Source organism: Sus scrofa, chromosome X (assembly GCF_000003025.6).
Source record: "Sus scrofa isolate TJ Tabasco breed Duroc chromosome X, Sscrofa11.1, whole genome shotgun sequence".
NCBI classification, from domain to species: Eukaryota; Metazoa; Chordata; class Mammalia; order Artiodactyla; family Suidae; genus Sus; species Sus scrofa.
In genome coordinates this window covers 89,092,106-89,108,878 of record NC_010461.5, presented here as the reverse complement: position 1 = coordinate 89,108,878, position 16,773 = coordinate 89,092,106, and the positions used below count along the sequence as shown (strand labels likewise).

General features: G+C 39.3%; 1 protein-coding gene across 3 annotated transcripts in view; it reads right to left on the bottom strand.

Moving 5' to 3' along the window:
• Positions 1-16,773, bottom strand: part of COL4A5 (collagen type IV alpha 5 chain) — a 224,470-nt gene that overhangs the window by 74,428 nt on the left and 133,269 nt on the right. For all 3 annotated transcript variants that reach the window (XM_021080779.1, XM_021080778.1, XM_021080780.1), the window contains exons 19-25: positions 16,627-16,753; positions 9,457-9,630; positions 9,029-9,112; positions 4,918-5,010; positions 3,390-3,460; positions 2,909-3,100; positions 1,369-1,537 (exon numbers count right to left, since the gene is read on the bottom strand). In XM_021080779.1, coding sequence (XP_020936438.1) covers positions 1,369-1,537; positions 2,909-3,100; positions 3,390-3,460; positions 4,918-5,010; positions 9,029-9,112; positions 9,457-9,630; positions 16,627-16,753 — 910 coding nt within the window. The remainder of the gene's footprint in view (positions 1-1,368; positions 1,538-2,908; positions 3,101-3,389; positions 3,461-4,917; positions 5,011-9,028; positions 9,113-9,456; positions 9,631-16,626; positions 16,754-16,773) is intronic.

The window sequence follows — 16,773 nt, the reverse complement described above, 5'->3', positions numbered from 1 at the left end:
GAAAAGCAGATGACAGTTTTAACCATGTCCATGAAGATGGTATCTATAAACATTTTTTAAAATTTATTTACTTTTGCTTTTTAGGGCCACACCTGTGAAATATGGAGGTTCCCAGGCTAGGGATTCAATCAGAACTGCAGCTACTGGTCTACACCACAGCCACAGCAATGTGGGATCTGACCATGTCTGCGACCTACACCACAGCTCATGGCAACACTGGATCCTTAACCCACTAAGTGAGGCCAGGGGTCAAACACTCATCCTCATGGATACTAGTGGGTTTGTTACTGCTGAGCCACAATGGCAATGCCAATAAAAATATTTTTAAATGTACATCGAAAGAAAAATATTTCATTTTGGTTAACTAATGGTACACTAATGGTACTTTATGGTTTTACTGTGCAAAGTCCAAGTGTGCCTACTTCTCATTAATTGAAATAAGAACTTGAAATAGGCTCAGGACAAAGATGGATTTCTTAAATATGATATAAAAACCACTAGCCATGAGAGAAAAGATTGATAAATTAACTACATTCAAATTGATATCTATTAAAGATACCAGATAGTGAAAATGGAAAGTTGTAGCAGATGAAAATTTTGCAAAATAAATAGCTAACAAAGAATGAATACACAGAAAAAATATATATGTTACTCTAAACAAATAAAAACAAATAATCCAACAGAAAAAAAATGGACAAAACACTTGAATAGACATTTTACAAATGGAAATTCAAATGGTCACTAAACATATGAAAGGTGCTAAATAGCAGTGCAATCAAAGAAATGTAAAATAAAACTTCCGCAAGATATATCACACTCAATAGATCGGCAAAAATGTAGAAGTATGAAAATACAAAATGTTTATGAGGATACAGAGCAACAAAAAATATCTAATACTGCTGGTGGGAGTATAAATTGGTAAAATTACTTAGTTTCGAATTATTACAAGATGTAGCTATTCTATGCCTCAAAAATGCTAATCTTCAGGAGTTCCTTGGTGGCCCAGTAGTTAAGAACTGAGCATTGTCACTGCTGTGGCTCAGGTTCAAGCCCTGGCCTGGGAACTTCCATATGCAGGGCCAAAAAAAGGCTAATCTTAAATATATACTGTAGCCCAGGGACTGGCAAAATTTTTCTGTTAAGGGCCAGACAGTGTACACACACACACACACACACACACACACACACACACACACACACACACACACACACACACACGTGTTTCCTTGCTAAGGAGCTCTGAAAAGCCCAAATATAAACGGCCAGGGAAACACAACTCTCATGAAAGGAAGCCAAGAATGGCCAAAAGATAATACATTTCTGCTTTTAAGCACCAAACTAAAAACAAAACAACCACCATAAACTCACCTGGTAGTCCTGGCTGGCCTGGATTTCCTGCCACTCCTTGTATGCCTTTTTCACCTACTGGACCTGGAGGGCCAAAACCGATAGGGCCCATAGGCCCCCTATTTCCTGGGAGACCTGGCAAACCTGGGTTTCCAGGGGGGCCTCTTTCACCCTTAAAAGTAATTCCACCCTGAAAAGCAAAAGGTTTAATACAAAAACATGTAGATATAACAGCTATCTGTAGGTTGGTATTACTAAGTACAACTAGAGAAACGATACAGCCATAAATAGTGTGTTATGAGATAGTATGTGTGATTGCTCCACTTACTTATTCTTTCAACAAATATTTTTTGAGTTCCTACTATGTGCCAGGTGCTGGTGACACAGTGAAGAAAAAAAGAGGCCAAAATCTCTGCCTTCATGAAGCTTAAATTCTCATAAAAGTCAAGAAGTTTACCGTCTAGCCAATATTTTACTAAAAAAACATCAGTTTCTACCTAAATACCCTGGGCTGTTTGTTGTACTTTGTGTACTACTTTGTTGTACACAAAGTAAGGTTCTATTCATTTATCTTCAAACTTTAAGGTCTATGGCAATTTAACATAGCCATCTACACACAATAATCTAAAAGTTAAATATATATAAAAACCAAATTAGACTTTTGTTTTGCTTTGCTTTGTTTTGTCTTTTTGCCTTTTCTAGGGCCACACCCATGGCATATGGAGGTTCCCAGGCTAGGGGTTGAATCGGAGCTGTAGCCACCGGCCTACGCCAGAGCCACAGCAACGTGGGATCTGAGCCGCATCTGCAACCTACACCACAGCTCACGGCAATGCCGGATCCTTAACCCACTGAGAAAGCCCAGGGATTGAACCCACAACCCCATGGTTCCTAGTCGGATTCGTTAACCACTGCACCACGATGGGAACTCCTAAATTAGACTTTTGTCATTAAAGTCTAAATAAAACCAGACGAGGCTATGTGGGATAAGAGAAGGGGAACCTCACACTGACCCATAAGCATCCTAACCTCCTGCCCACCTATTCATAGCCAATATTACTCAATATAGTAATAGCTTAAGAAGAAGGAACTAATAAAACCACTGAGAGAAAGATAGAGTTGTTAAGAAACCCTACAGAGTCAATAACAATGTACCACTACTATATATAATCAGTTCTCTTTTTTTTTTTTTTTTTTTTTGGTCTTTTTGCCTTTTCTAGAGCCACTTCCACAGCATATGGAGGTTCCCAGGCTAGGGGTCTCATCAGAGCTGTAGCCGCTGGCCTATGCTACAGCCACAGCAACACAGGATCCAATCCGCGCCTGTGACCTGCACCACAGCCCACGGCAACGCTGGATCCTTAACCCACTGAGCAAAGCCAGGGATCAAACCCGCAACCTCATGGTTCCTAGTCGGATTTGTTAACCACTGCGCCATGACGGGAACTCCACGTTCTTTTAAGCATCAATTGGATGTTCAACTCAGCATCAGGCCCATCCTGGGAAACACCACTAAGTAACAATCTGACGACATAAAATCCAGAATATCAAACCAACTCACAGGTTCTCCTTTGGGGCCAGGAAGCCCTGGCAATCCATCCTGCCCAGGGGTGCCAGGCAAACCAGGAAGCCCTGGAGCTCCCGGGGAACCCAAGTCTCCTTTTTCACCCTTCATTCCTGGAAAAGTGAGGATGTCACCAGGTTCACCTTTAGATCCAGGAAAGCCTGGAGCACCTGGAGCTCCTGGGATGCCCTGAGGGAGAAAAAGAAATAAAGAGGGTAAAAAGAAGAAAGAGAAAAAGAAAACCTGTTTCTTTTCTTCTAATATTTTCTCCAGTTTATCCCATTAACCCGTCCAATAACATTTAGTTCATAGAGCTATGAGTCAAGTGAGACATGTGAGTCGTAAGAGTGAAAGAATCAAATAAATCATAATTTAATATGAAAACTAAATTTCTTCTATGTATATACCCACAAATAAAAATCCAAGTGTAAATGGCTTTCTTCTACTTCTTTTATTCTATAATATATTCAAAACTTACTATTAATCCTTTGGGACCGGTTGCACCAGCGTGTCCTTTTTCACCCTTCTGTCCAGGGAAACCAAGGGATCCTAACACACAAACGTACAACACACACATACGCACAGTAACGTGAGCTTTAGGAGCGTGAACTCCTGACAAGCCTCATATAAAAATCAGCAAGGAAGGATGTCAAGTTTTAAATTAAGAATGTTACTCAATCCATTTAACAAGTCACATTTCAAGTTTCCTATTTTAAATTCTCAAGAGGAGGAAATCATCACTTCTTTGAGGTAAATCTAACATTTCATGTTGTATACAACATTGCATATTTAGGTATTTCCAATTCCAAAGCCTCTCAGAACTCACAGCCACCAAGTACTATGCCGAGAAGTGCTCAGGCTCCTATAACCACCCCCACTGCCAAGGGGAAAAGGAGATAAGTAAGGGCAAAGTCTGCATATCTTTCTCTCTTCTTAAACACTTTTTCTAGATCCCTATGAGTCCTTTCTTTGGTTTGTCACTCTCTAAAATTTGGTTAGTGAGAACCCGATTGGTGCTCATTGAGAAAACATCACTAAGCAATGGCTCTCTAAATGGGTTCCAGGACCAGTGACGTCAGCATCACTGGGGTATCAGTTAGAAATGCTAATTCTTGGGCTCTTGACCCTAGGTCTGCTGAATCAGAAATTCTGGGGATGGGAATCCAGCAATCTGTGTTTTAACAAGCCCTCCAAGTGATACTGACATACTCCCAAGTTTGAAAACCACTAGACTGGAGGTACAAGGTTAGACGGCCAACTTCCAAGGGCAGCTGTTAAGACATACTGAAAATCTGTTTCCAAGCACCAAATGAATTGGTTCCTTTGGCAACACACTAGACAGAAATGTAAGAGATCTGGTGTCAGTCCGCAGCCCTGACGGACCCAGACATAAAGTGTGACGTGAAGAGAATATTACATTGAGATCTCCTAAGAGGCAGCTGGGTAGAAGCATTGTGGGCCTGATGAATAACAAACGTGGTTCTGACTGGAAATGGGGAAGGAGGAGTCACATAGTGAAAGAGGAATATCGTAGATGTTTTTTAATTTTTTAAAACTAAAAGAGATAAAGAGGAGTATTGGCAGTTGGTTGCCAAACTCCAGCAGATGGCCTGGTCCTTAATGATAACATGTGATACATCCCAGGGACTAGAATCTCTGCCACTGGAAACCACACTCAGGAGCCATGCGTTACGAACATTTCTCCAGTTTTCTGAAAGAAGCCTGACTCTGTATAAGTCAGGTTCCTCACCATAAGGAGAATAAGGAAGATATTTTTCCTGAACCAATACTGTCAAAATGCTTTAATAAAAAATGTTGGTGACTTCAGGTACTGGAAACAAGAGCATGATCTATTTCATAGCAGAGAGTAACACACCATATTTCCTTATGTATGTATATGGGTGACTAGCTATAAAGTGAGAAATTGGCATCATTCTAACACTTTAAGCTCCCTAATATCTAGCCAAGAAAGATTTTTAAAGGTCGCTCTAGGTAGAAGGTTTTACCTGGGGGCCCTGGAAGACCTGGCAAACCAGGTTGACCTGGAGGCCCCGAAATACCAGTTCCAATACAGTTGAAGCAGGTGTCACCTTTGTCACCTAGAGAAAACCATAATAAAAAACAAACTTTATTCAAAGTGGTGCATATACCTTCTTGGGCTAGGTTCTAAAGAAGTTAGCACTAAGGGACAACATTCCTACCTAAGAGTGTAGTTAGAGAAGCCTTACATCTAGAATCCATTCATTTGATCAATATTTATTGAGTGCCTACTATGTGCAATGTTCTAGGTGTCTGTGAGACATGGGTAGCAAAACAGACAAAATCAATACGTTCATGGTACTCACATTCTAGCACTGGCTATACATAGGGATGGGTGGCAGCCTGCAATTTTAAATAGGGTGGTCAGGAGAGACCTCACTGAGAAGACAACATATCATAAAAAAAAAAAAAACCTTAAAGGACATGGTGTGTGCATAATGACTGTAGCGCAGCCCAGGCAGAATGAATAGCCACATCTGGCATAAAGAAGGAACATCAAGGAAACGAAATAGCTGGAACAGAGTAAGGAAGGGGAACCTGGCCAGACTGTTAACAGGTAGTAATGAGTGACACATCATAAAACAACACGCAAGCCAATGTAAGGACTGTGGCTTTTACTGTGAGTGAAATGAGAATCTGGGAGAAGAAATTAAACAGAAAAGCAACATGATATGAAAAGTTTAAAAAGGAAACCCAGGTTGTTGGGCTAAGAACACAACAGTGTAAACAGGGTAACCATGTAAGTGGCTAGAACAGCAAGAAATGAAGAGAGACGATAGCTCATTCCAGAGCAACAGCAAAGAAAATGATGAGAACTGGTTAGATTCTGGATATATCTGAAAGTAGAGCTAATGGGATTTTCCCATGGATATATATAGAATGGAAAAGAAGAGAGGACTCAAGGATGACTCCAAGATAGATCAAATATAAAAATACAAAAGGCAAAATGATAAAGCTTCTAGAAGAAAACAGAGGAACAGCATGAGGTCCTTGGGATAAGCAACTATTTCTATTTTTTTTGGGGGGGGGTCTTTTTGCTATTTCTTTGGGCCGCTCTCGCAGCATATGGAGGTTCCCAGGCTAAGGGTCGAATCGGAGCTGTAGCCACTGGCCTATGCCAGAGCCACAGCAACGCGGGATCCGAGCCGCGTCTGCAACCTACACCACAGCTCACGGCAACGCCGGATGGTTAACCCACTGAGCAAGGGCAGGGATCGAACCCGCAACCTCATGGTTCCTAGTGGGATTCGTTAACCACTGCGCCACGACGGGAACTCCAGCAACTATTTCTAAAGCAGAACATAAACAGCACTAACCATGAAAGAGGACATTAATAATTTGGCTTCCTTTAATTAAGAACGTCTGTTCAAGACAAGACACAAGTAAAAAAGCAAGGCACAGAATGAAAGAATATATTTGTGATACATATATCCAATGACCCAATTAAAAATAGAAAAAGATATGTAATTTAGAAAGAGAATGTACAAACTATAAGAGGGATCGGAGTTCTTGTCGTGGCGCAGCAGAAACTAATTCGACTGGGAACCATGGGGTTTCGGGTTTGATCCGTGGCCTTGCTCAGTAGGTTGGGGATTTGGTGTTGCTGTGAGCCCATGGCAACAGCTCTGATTGGACCCCTGGCCTGGAAGCCTCCATGTGCTGCAGGTGAGGCCCTAAAAAAAAAAAAAAAAAAAAGGGTCAGCATCACTAAGTTGTATGGGAAATGGAAACTAAATCCTCTTTGTAAAATGGTTGGGTGATATTTATGGAAATAAACGCTACACCTGCCCTATAACCCAGTGATTCCATTCCCAGGTATGTATACAACAGAAATGAATGGTGGAAGTTTCCTTGTGGTGCAGTGGGTTAAGGATCTGGCGTTGCCACCCCTGTGGCGCAGGTTCGATCCCTGGCCCAGTAATTTCCACATGCCACAGGTATGGCCAAAAAAAAAAAAAAAAAACAAAGAAGAAGAAGAAATGAATGTTTTTGTCCTAAAAAAGATGTATAAGACTGTTCATAGCAGTTTTATTCATAATAGTCCCAGACCAAATGTCCATTAACATTAAAATTGATATTTAGGACTAATTATTCAATGAAATACCAAAGAGCAGTGAAAAAAATATTGCTACAAATGAAAATATGGATCTATCAAACAGATAGAATATTAAGCCAAAGACACCAGACAGAAAAGAGCCCAGACTGTATGATTCCATTTATACAAAGTTCAAGGTTAGGCAAGCTGTCTAACAGAAGCTCAAACAAGTAGTTCTCTTCAGGAGTGCTGACTAGGATGCACAAGAGTCTTCTAGAGTCCTGGAGAAGTTCTATATTTTGATTTAGATAGTAGTTACACAGGAGATGATAGGTATACATATAGAGAGATATACATATAAAGACAGAGTATAGGAGTTCCCGTCATGGCTCAGAGGTTATCGAACCCAACTAGTATCCATGAGGACGCAAGTTCAATCCCTGGCCTCACTCAGTGGGTTAAGGATCTGGCATTCCTGTGAGCTGTGGTGTAGGCTGCAGACACGGCTTGGATCCCATGTGGCCGTGGCGAAGGTCGGCAGCTACAGCTCTGATTGGACCCCTAGCCTGGGAACCTCCATATGCCACGAGTGAGGCCCTAAAAAGACCAAAAAAAAAAAAGAGAGAGAGAGAGAGAGAGAGAGAGTATATATAGAAAGAGACATATCTCTGTCTATACTATCTATCTATCTATCTATCTATCTATCTATCTATCTATCTACCTACCTACCTACCTACCTACCTACCTAGCTATCTATCTATCTATCTATCTAAAATGTGTCAGGGAAGTACGAAGAAAAAGCGCAGTATATAATATATTGAAAACCAAGTAAGGGAAGTGTTTAAAGAATGGAAAAATTGCAGTTCTCTCGTGGTGCAGCAGGTTAAGGATCTGACGTAGTCACTGCAGTGTCTTGGGTCCCTGCTGTGGCATGGGTTCAATCCCTGTCCTGGGAACTTCCACATGCTGTAGGCATGGCCAAACAAACAAAAGAATGGGGAAAAAAGTCAAGTAAAAAAAAAAGGACTGAAACTTAACATTTGGATTAGCAGGGAATAGGCTGCTGGTGACCTGGATAAAAACAGCATCTATGGAGTGACGGGCCAGGGTGCTTTAGAGTATATTTAAGAGAAAATGAAAGGAGAGTATCTAGAGACAGTGAGGAGAAAATTCTTGAGGAGTTTTGCTGCAAATGGAAGCAGAGGAAGAGAGCAGTATCTGGCAGGGAAAGTAGGATTATGCTATTTTTTTAGATAAGTGGGGAAAGCATATTTGTATACTGCTGGGAATGATCCAGTAAAAGGGGAAAACTGCTGATATGAGAGAGACAAGGGTTTCTGGAATGAAATCTTTGGGGAAACAAGAGGGAATGGAATCTATTGTACAAGTAGAAGAACTCCTTTAGATAGGAGCAGTAACAGTAACAGGCAGGAAGGCAGGATATATGGACACAGAGGCAAAGAGATGGGTAAATGTGGTCCTGGCAATTTCAGAGTTCTCTCATTATTGCCCCAGGTTGATGGTCAGTGGAGGAGGAAGCAAAGTTAGAATATAAAAACGAGAATGGAAAAGGAGGTGTTAGAAGCTTCAAGAGAGAAGAGAAGGTGCCGGCTCAGAAGAGATGATAATTTGGAATAACCAGGGCTAGGCTTTTGTTCCAAGTTTGAGTACAATGGCATGAGAGGAGGGCAAAGGAGTCAAGAGTTTTTGCATGAGACTGAGTATAATGATTGATCATGGAATTTAAGCTGGCTTAAGAGAAAAGAAAGGACATCGAAAGGTTGAGGGATCGTCAAAGCTGGTAGGCTTCCATGAGTCTGAAGGAATGTTGGAGTCAGGTTATTAGAGGCAGTGAGCTAGAAAGACAGGGTATAGTTGTCAGAAAATTGTATGGAGGAAATCAAGATTTATGGAAGTGTGCATTATTGGTAATGGATGGTCCTGGGGTATGACCATGGGAGTGAGTGGCTGAAGCAGGGTGGGAGAAACAGGGGATTTGCTGCTGATTTGAAAGAATGAATGAATGGATACAGGAATCAAACCTTTCACTCCTTGTTCTCCTTGGAGTCCTCTATCACCCGGAGATCCTGGAGGGCCAGGAGGGCCTGCTTCACACAGTTCATCACCTGAGATAAGACAGAGCAAGAAGAGCAAGCCAATTGTAAAGTAGCTGGAATACTCAGCCAAAAGAAAGCCTGATAGGTTGGGGGGGGGGGAGATCCATCTTCACGTTATTTCTCTGCAGCAATACACCTATATATAAGCAAAAGGAAAATATAATATTGGTGATAATTTGAAGAGCAAATTTAAATTTCAAAGAATCACCCAAAATCAAAAGTGGAAGCAGCAGTAGAATCTCTTTGGTATCAGAAACACAAAGAATGAGGCCAAACTCCAGCTAGATCCACTGATAAATAAAAACAAAATATAAAACCACAATGGAACTTAACAGGAGAAAAGTATAGCTTACCCGGAGGGACGTGAGGGCCAGGAGGGCCAGGAGGTCCTGGGAGGCCAGGAGCCCCAGGCTGTCCATCGAGTCCAGGAGAGCCAGGGATGGAAATTCCAGGTGGACCTTCATCACCTTTCTGGCCCCTTTCCCCAGGAAAGCCAGGGGGTCCAGGAGGACCCATAACTGCAGTCCCTAAGATAAAAACAAATACCCATTTAAGTGATAAAAATGATATTATTTTAGACACATTAGTTTGGGTCTCAATGAGATATCATATAATGATAAGATCATCCTTTAACATATAATGCCAGTTATGTTCCTATTTTTTTCCGTAAGAATCAACTTCTGGAGAGAAAGTTCCAATAATGTAAGCATCAGTTTCAGTGTAAGAAAGTAGCTTATAGAGACTCTCTTGTGGCACAGTGGGATAAGAATCCCATTCTCAGTGCAGCATCTTGAGTCACTACTGTGGCACAGGTTTGATCCTTGGCCTGGGAACTTTGACATGCTGCAGGTGTAGCCAAAAAAATAGAGTAGCTTTATTAGTTTTGCAAATGTCCTAATAACTAACTCTCTACTTACTCTTATCTGATACCACGATATTTTAATGTCAGAAATGCTAGAAAGCCATGGGCAGGAGAAAAAGAGGCATCTCAAAGTTTCTGGACATTCTTCTTTTCCACCACCTGGTCTTGCACCATTAACAATGATAAGGAAAATATTCACTACACTTACAAATTTACTCTTCTAGGAGTTCCCGTCGTGGCTCAGTGGTTAACGCATTAGACTAGGAACCATGAGGTTGTGGGTTCGATCCCTGACATTGCTCAGTGGGTAAAGGATCTGGCGTTGCTGTGAGCTGTGGTGTAGGTCACAGATGTGGCTCAGGTCTGATGTTTTTGTGGCTGTAGTGTAGCTCACAGACGTGGCTCCAATCCCTCATTGCTGTGGCTCTGGCGTAGGCCGGCAGCTGTAGCTCTGATTAGACCCCTAACCTGGGAACCTCCATAGGCCGCGGGTGCAGCCGTAGAAAAGACAAAAAGACAAAACAAAACAAAACAAAAAACAAATTTGCTCTTCTAAGTGAATTTCAGAATCAGCTTGTCAGTTTCTTTTTTAAAAAACATTTGAATTTTGAATGAGATTAATCTGAATTTATCAATTAAATTTTGGTAGAATTGCCTATATGTAATATTGAGTTCTCACATAAGTAATAACTGAGTTGTCACACCAAGTAATAATTAAATACCTTACCATTTACTATTTTTATATTATTTAATAGTATTTTATAAAATTATGCAAAGAGGTCTTACATATCTTTCATTGGGTTTATTCATAGGTAGATTGGATTGCTAATGTGAATATTGCCATCATTACTGTTAACTGGATTTTCTTCTCTTGTATGTTTAATTATTTTATTGTTGATTTAAAGGAAGGTAAATTATTTAAGTTTGCAGTTCGTAGCTGGCTACCTTGCAAAAGTTCTAAATTGTGGTAATCTGTCATTTGATTCTTTTAGGTTCTCTGGGTAGATTATCACGTGGCTTGTGAATAACTGAAATCCGTAGGGTTTTTAAATTCCATCCATACACCTCTTTTTTCTTCCAGCTGCAGTACTGGCTGGGGTCTTCTAAGAACAGACAGAATTGCTTATTGTGAGTATCTTTATCTGATTTTTAACTTGAATGAGAATGCCCCTGATGTTCTGATACAAAGTATGACATTTCCTGCACAATCCTGTACCTCCTATATGAAATGGAGCTTCATCAAGTTAAGGTAATTCCCTTCTAATCTTAGTTTAGGCATTTTTTTCCTTTTAAAAGTGAATTGACTGTTTTCACTGCATCTGTTGACCTATTCTTTTTTAATATGTCAGTGTAGTCAATTACAGTAATGTTGAACTATCCTTGCAATCTTAGGGTGAAATCTACTTGGTTATAGTATCATATTATTTAATATACTTCTGGATTGATGTGATATTTTATTTGCTACTTCTACATTCATAAATGATACTGAACTATAACTATTGCCAATGTATGTACTTAGTGGCTTGGTATCAATACTGTTTAGTTGATTTCCTTTTTAAATAATGTTCTGAAACAAGTTTATAAATTATGAGAATTACCTGCTCAAGAACTTTGTAGAATTCATTCATAAAACTCTACAAAACTACCCACAAGGAGTTCCTGATGTGGCTCAGTAGATTAAGAACCTGACCAGTATCCATGAGGATGTGGGCCCGATCCCTGGCCCTGTTCAGTGGGTTAAGGATTTGGTGTTGCCATGAGTAAGTATAGGTTGACGACGTGGTTGAATCCCGCAGCTGCAGCTCCGATTCAACCCCTAGCCTGGGAACTGTCATATGCTGCAGGTGCAGCCTTAAGAAGACAGAAATAAATAAATAAATAAATGAATAAATAAAAGCAAATAAATACAACCACCCACAAAACCAGTGCTTTTTCATGGAGACCTTCAACATTTCAAATCATGGAGATGATGGTAGCGGATCTCCTTAGGTTTCCTACTTTCTCGGAAAAATTTTATTAATTTATATTTTCTGTTTCACAAGGAATGTGTATTTCATCTAGAATTTTAAATATGTTGATATATTTTTATAGTTTTGTAATTTAAATTTTTAATTGTATTTATGGTAATAATTTTTCTTTACTGATTTTATTTGTGCCTTCTCTTGCCTTTATCATATTTTATTTTTATTTTTACCTTTTGCAAGTTTTTCCTTCTATTTTGTTTGTGCTTATTTTATCATATTTTAGTCTTTTGTCTTTTGAGGGCTGCACCTGCGGCATATGGAGGTTCCCAGGCTAGGGGTCCAATCGCAGCTGTAGCCGCCAGCCTACACCACAGCCCCAGTAACTCGGGATCCAAGCCGTGTCTGTGACCTACACCACAGCTCACAGCAACACCGGATCCTTAACCCACTGAGCGAGGCCAGGGATTGAACCCGCAACCTCATGGTTCCTAGTCGGATTCGTTTCTGCTGTGCCACGATAGGTACTCCTTATTTTATTTTTTATTATTTTCTAAACTTAGTTCATTTATTTTTAGTATCTTTAAATTTGTGATAAATTAAAGGTTATGACTTGGCTATATTTAATGAACTTTGATATGAGGTTGTTCAGAATTTAGTAGCTTATCCTCTTCATTTCTGAATCCTCTTTACCCCTAGAGTTATTTACAAATATGCATTTTAATATAAAAATATTTGGTGCTTTTTATTGTTAATTTCTAACTTAATTTCATTGTGGTCACAGAGTATGGGCTGTATATAATTTTAAAAGATTTTTTCTCAAGGGAACCCTCCTGCACTGTTGGTGGGAATGGAATCTGGTACAGCCACTATGGAGAACAGTTTGGAGATACCTTAGAAATCTATACATAGAACTTCCATATGACCCTGCAATCCCACTCTTGGGCATCTATCTGGACAAAACTCTACTTAAAAGAGACACATGCACCCGCATGTTCATTGCAGCACTATTCACAATAGCCAGGACAGATAGTCCATTGACAGATGATTGGATTCAGAAGATGTGGTATATATACACAATGGAATACTACTCAGCCATAAAAAAGAATGACATAATGCCATTTGCAGCAACATGGATGGAACTAGAGACTCTCATACTGAGTGAAATGAGCCAGAAAGACAAAGACAAATACCATATGATATCACTTATAACTGGAATCTAATATCCAGCACAAATGAACATCTCCTTAGAAAAGAAAATCATGGACTTGGAGAAAAGACTTGTGGCTGCCTGATGGGAGGGGGAGGGAGTGGGAGGGATCGGGAGCTTGGGCTTATCAGACACAACTTAGAATAGATTTACAAGGAGTCCTGCTGAATAGCATTGAGAACTTTGTCTAGATACTCATGTTGCAACAGAACAAAGGGTGGGGAAAAAATGTAATTGTAATGTATACATGTAAGGATAACTTGATCCCCTTGCTGTACAGTGGGAAAATAAAAAAAAAAATTTTTTTCTCGTTTAATAGTGTCAATCTCCATAACTGTTTCATGTGCGTTTGAAAAGAATGTACATGGCATTCCCGTCGTGGCTCAGTGGTTAACGAATCTGACTGGGAACTATAAGGTTGTGGGTTCAATCCCTGGCCTCGCTCAGTGGGTTAAAGATCTGGCATTGCCATGAGCTGTGGTGTAGGTCACAGATGAGGGTTTGGATCCCGCATTGCTGTGGCTCTGGTGTGGGCCAGCAGCTACAGCTCCAATAGACCCCTAGCCTGGGAACCTCCAGGTGCAGCCCTAGAAAAGACAAAAAGACAAAAAAATAAAAATAAAAAAAATAAATAGAAAAGAATGTACACCCTCTGTGGCACAAAAAGGTTTTCTCGCTCCCACGTAAATACAGCTCAATTGTGTTGCTCAAATCACTTATATTCTTATTTGTTTTCATCTACTTGATATGTTGGGGATTTGCCAAATCATCTCTTATAATTTGTCAGTTTTCACTTTCAATATTTAAAGTGATATTTTTAGATGCATAAGTTTCAGGACTTTTATATCATTGTGGTATAACTTGTCTATCCATATGAATATGTCTTTTAATGCACTTTTTGCACTGAATTCTATTTCATACTATATTGGAATTGCTAAACCAGCTTTCCTTTTGTTTGCATTTGTTTAATATCTTTCCGTTACTTTATTTTCAAATTTTCTATGTCCTTTTACTTTAGATATGTCTAATGCACACAGAATATAAATATTTTTCTTCCAATTTTATTTTTGCCTTTGTATTTTAATCAGTCTTTAGTCCTTTTCACACTTATTGGAGCTACTGATTCATTTTTAACTTCTTGTCATTTATTTTTTCTTTTTTTAAATTAAGGTGTAGTTGGAGTTCCCATCGTGGCTCAGTGGTTAACGAACCCAACTAGCATCCTTGAGGACACAGGTTCGCTCCCTGGCCTTGCTCAGTGAGTTAAGGATCTGGCATTGCCGTGAGCGGTGGTATAGGTCGCAGACGTGGCTCAGATCCTGTATTGCCGCAGCTCTGGCGCAGGCCAGCAGTGAACAGCTCCTATTCGACTCTTAGCCTGGGAACCTCCATATGCCACTGGTGTGGCCCTAAAAGACCAAAAAAAAAAAAAAGAGAGAGAGAGAGAGAAGAAAAAATTTAAGGTATAGTTGATTTACAATGTTGTGTCCATTTCTGTTATACAATAAAGTGACCTAGTCATACAAATATATATATATATATTAATATTATTTTCCATCCTGGTCTATCACAGGTCATTGGATCTAGGTCCCTGTGCTGTACAGTAGGACCTCATTGCTTATCCATTCTAAATGTAATAGTTTGTATCGACCAACTCCAAACTCCTCCTCCATCCCACTCCCTCTCACCTCCACCTTGGCAACCACAAGTCTCTGTATCTGTTTTGTCCCAACCCTAATTTGTATCACATAGGTCAAGACTTTTGGTCATCTTTCCTCAATGAGTGTATAAGTTACGTATTTTATTTCTATTACTTTCTAGTGGTTACTATTACAAATTTAACCTATGTATTTACACCTACATTTTTCTAATAACTTACAGAGTTAATATTTATATTCTTCCCCTCTAGCAAGACAAAAAAAACCTTCTCATTCACTTCCTCTATTCTTGATGTACCTCCACATCCTATGTTTGCAATGTGTAAAATTATAGTTCCATTTTGTTAATTAAAATACTTGTTTTTTCAATGATCAATACTTATTTAGACGTAAAACAGTTTATTAATATCTTTCCTAACCATTGCTTCTTGTATCTTACCCACCCCTCAACAACTTCATCCTGAATTCACTTCCTTCTTCTTAGAATAAAATCTCTGGTAACTATCTCAGAGAAGATCTGAAGGCAGTAAACTTTTTAAGTATCCCATCTTCACGCTAGGATGATAGTTTGATGTAATATAAAATCTCAAATTCATAGTTATTTTTCCTATTACTTTGAAAATGTGCTCCATTATCTTCCTCTGACTCTCACTGCTTTGTAGGTGATCTGCCTTTGCTCTCGGATAGTTTTTAAGAATTTCTTTTTATCCTTAAATACGAAAATGCCCCTACAATGCGTCTAGTTATCTATTTTTGTATTAGTATTATTTTCCTTTTGCTTAGCAATTCATAAGTCTTTTCATAGGGAATCATGTCTTTTTTTAATAGACATAAATTCTTATTAATTTCTGTCCTATTCTCTCCTCCTTAAACTTCTTCATGTTGGATTTGGGGACGTCTAGGTTTATCCTTTCTAGGTCTTCAATTTTATTTCATGCTATCCAACCCTTTAACTTTTTTGCTATATCCTTGGAGAATTCCTTATCTCAATTTCCCAGACACAGTATGTGTTTAGTCTACTATCTTGAAATGAGAAATCCAAAGTGCGTATTTAGAGCAAAATGAGATCCACAATTTATTCTCTCTCTCCTTGGGAGGAACACTCACTGGATGTCACTCATCTCATGATGTTCACAATTCAAGAGCCAAACATTTTTGAAGGGAAAGTAACAATAAGTTATTAAACACATACTTGTGACAGATACTGTATGAGATCTTTTTTCAAATTTTACATAAATCCGTACTATTACCTCCTTCAGAGAACATCGAAATAAACATGCTAAACAAGGAAAGTGCTCCATTTGTGGCCAAATGACAAATGCTTTACTATACTGTGTATCTTCAAGAAGGGAAGGGTAGAAAACTCAGTATCAAGCTCCAAGAATTTACTGCACAGCAAAATCATCATGGGGATTTCTAGGTAGATATTTCTACAATTCTATGTGGACAGGGCTGTTTTCTATTTAAAAATGCACGCACTCTTACATAACTAGGCATTGTTAGCACAATGTTCCCTTCCATAGCAGCATGAAAAATACAATGATTAATTTGGGGGCCACAGTAATGTTTGGTGGAATTTATCAAAAACAAAAGGTAGAAATGATGGGTTTTTTTTTTTTTTAGGACAAAAGGTCACTATTCAAGTAATTCATACTTTTCTTAAACAAAGGACAGGTGAGCATGGCTCCAGTAAAGAGTTAAGAAGTTTCTGTCAATTAAAAAATACTCATGTCTCCTACTGACATGCTCACCCTGGAACTAGTATGATAATACTACTCATGGATTAGTAAAGACACTCTAAATACAAGGGCATTAAGTACAGTCTCTTTTACCTGGAGGTCCAGGAAGGCCAGGGGGACCCTGTATTCCAGGAAATCCTCGCTCTCCTTTTTCTCCAGGCAAGCCAGGTAACCCAATATTTCCTTTTTCTCCTATAGTTACACCAGGCCTAGGAATTACCTTTATTATGAAAGAGAAAA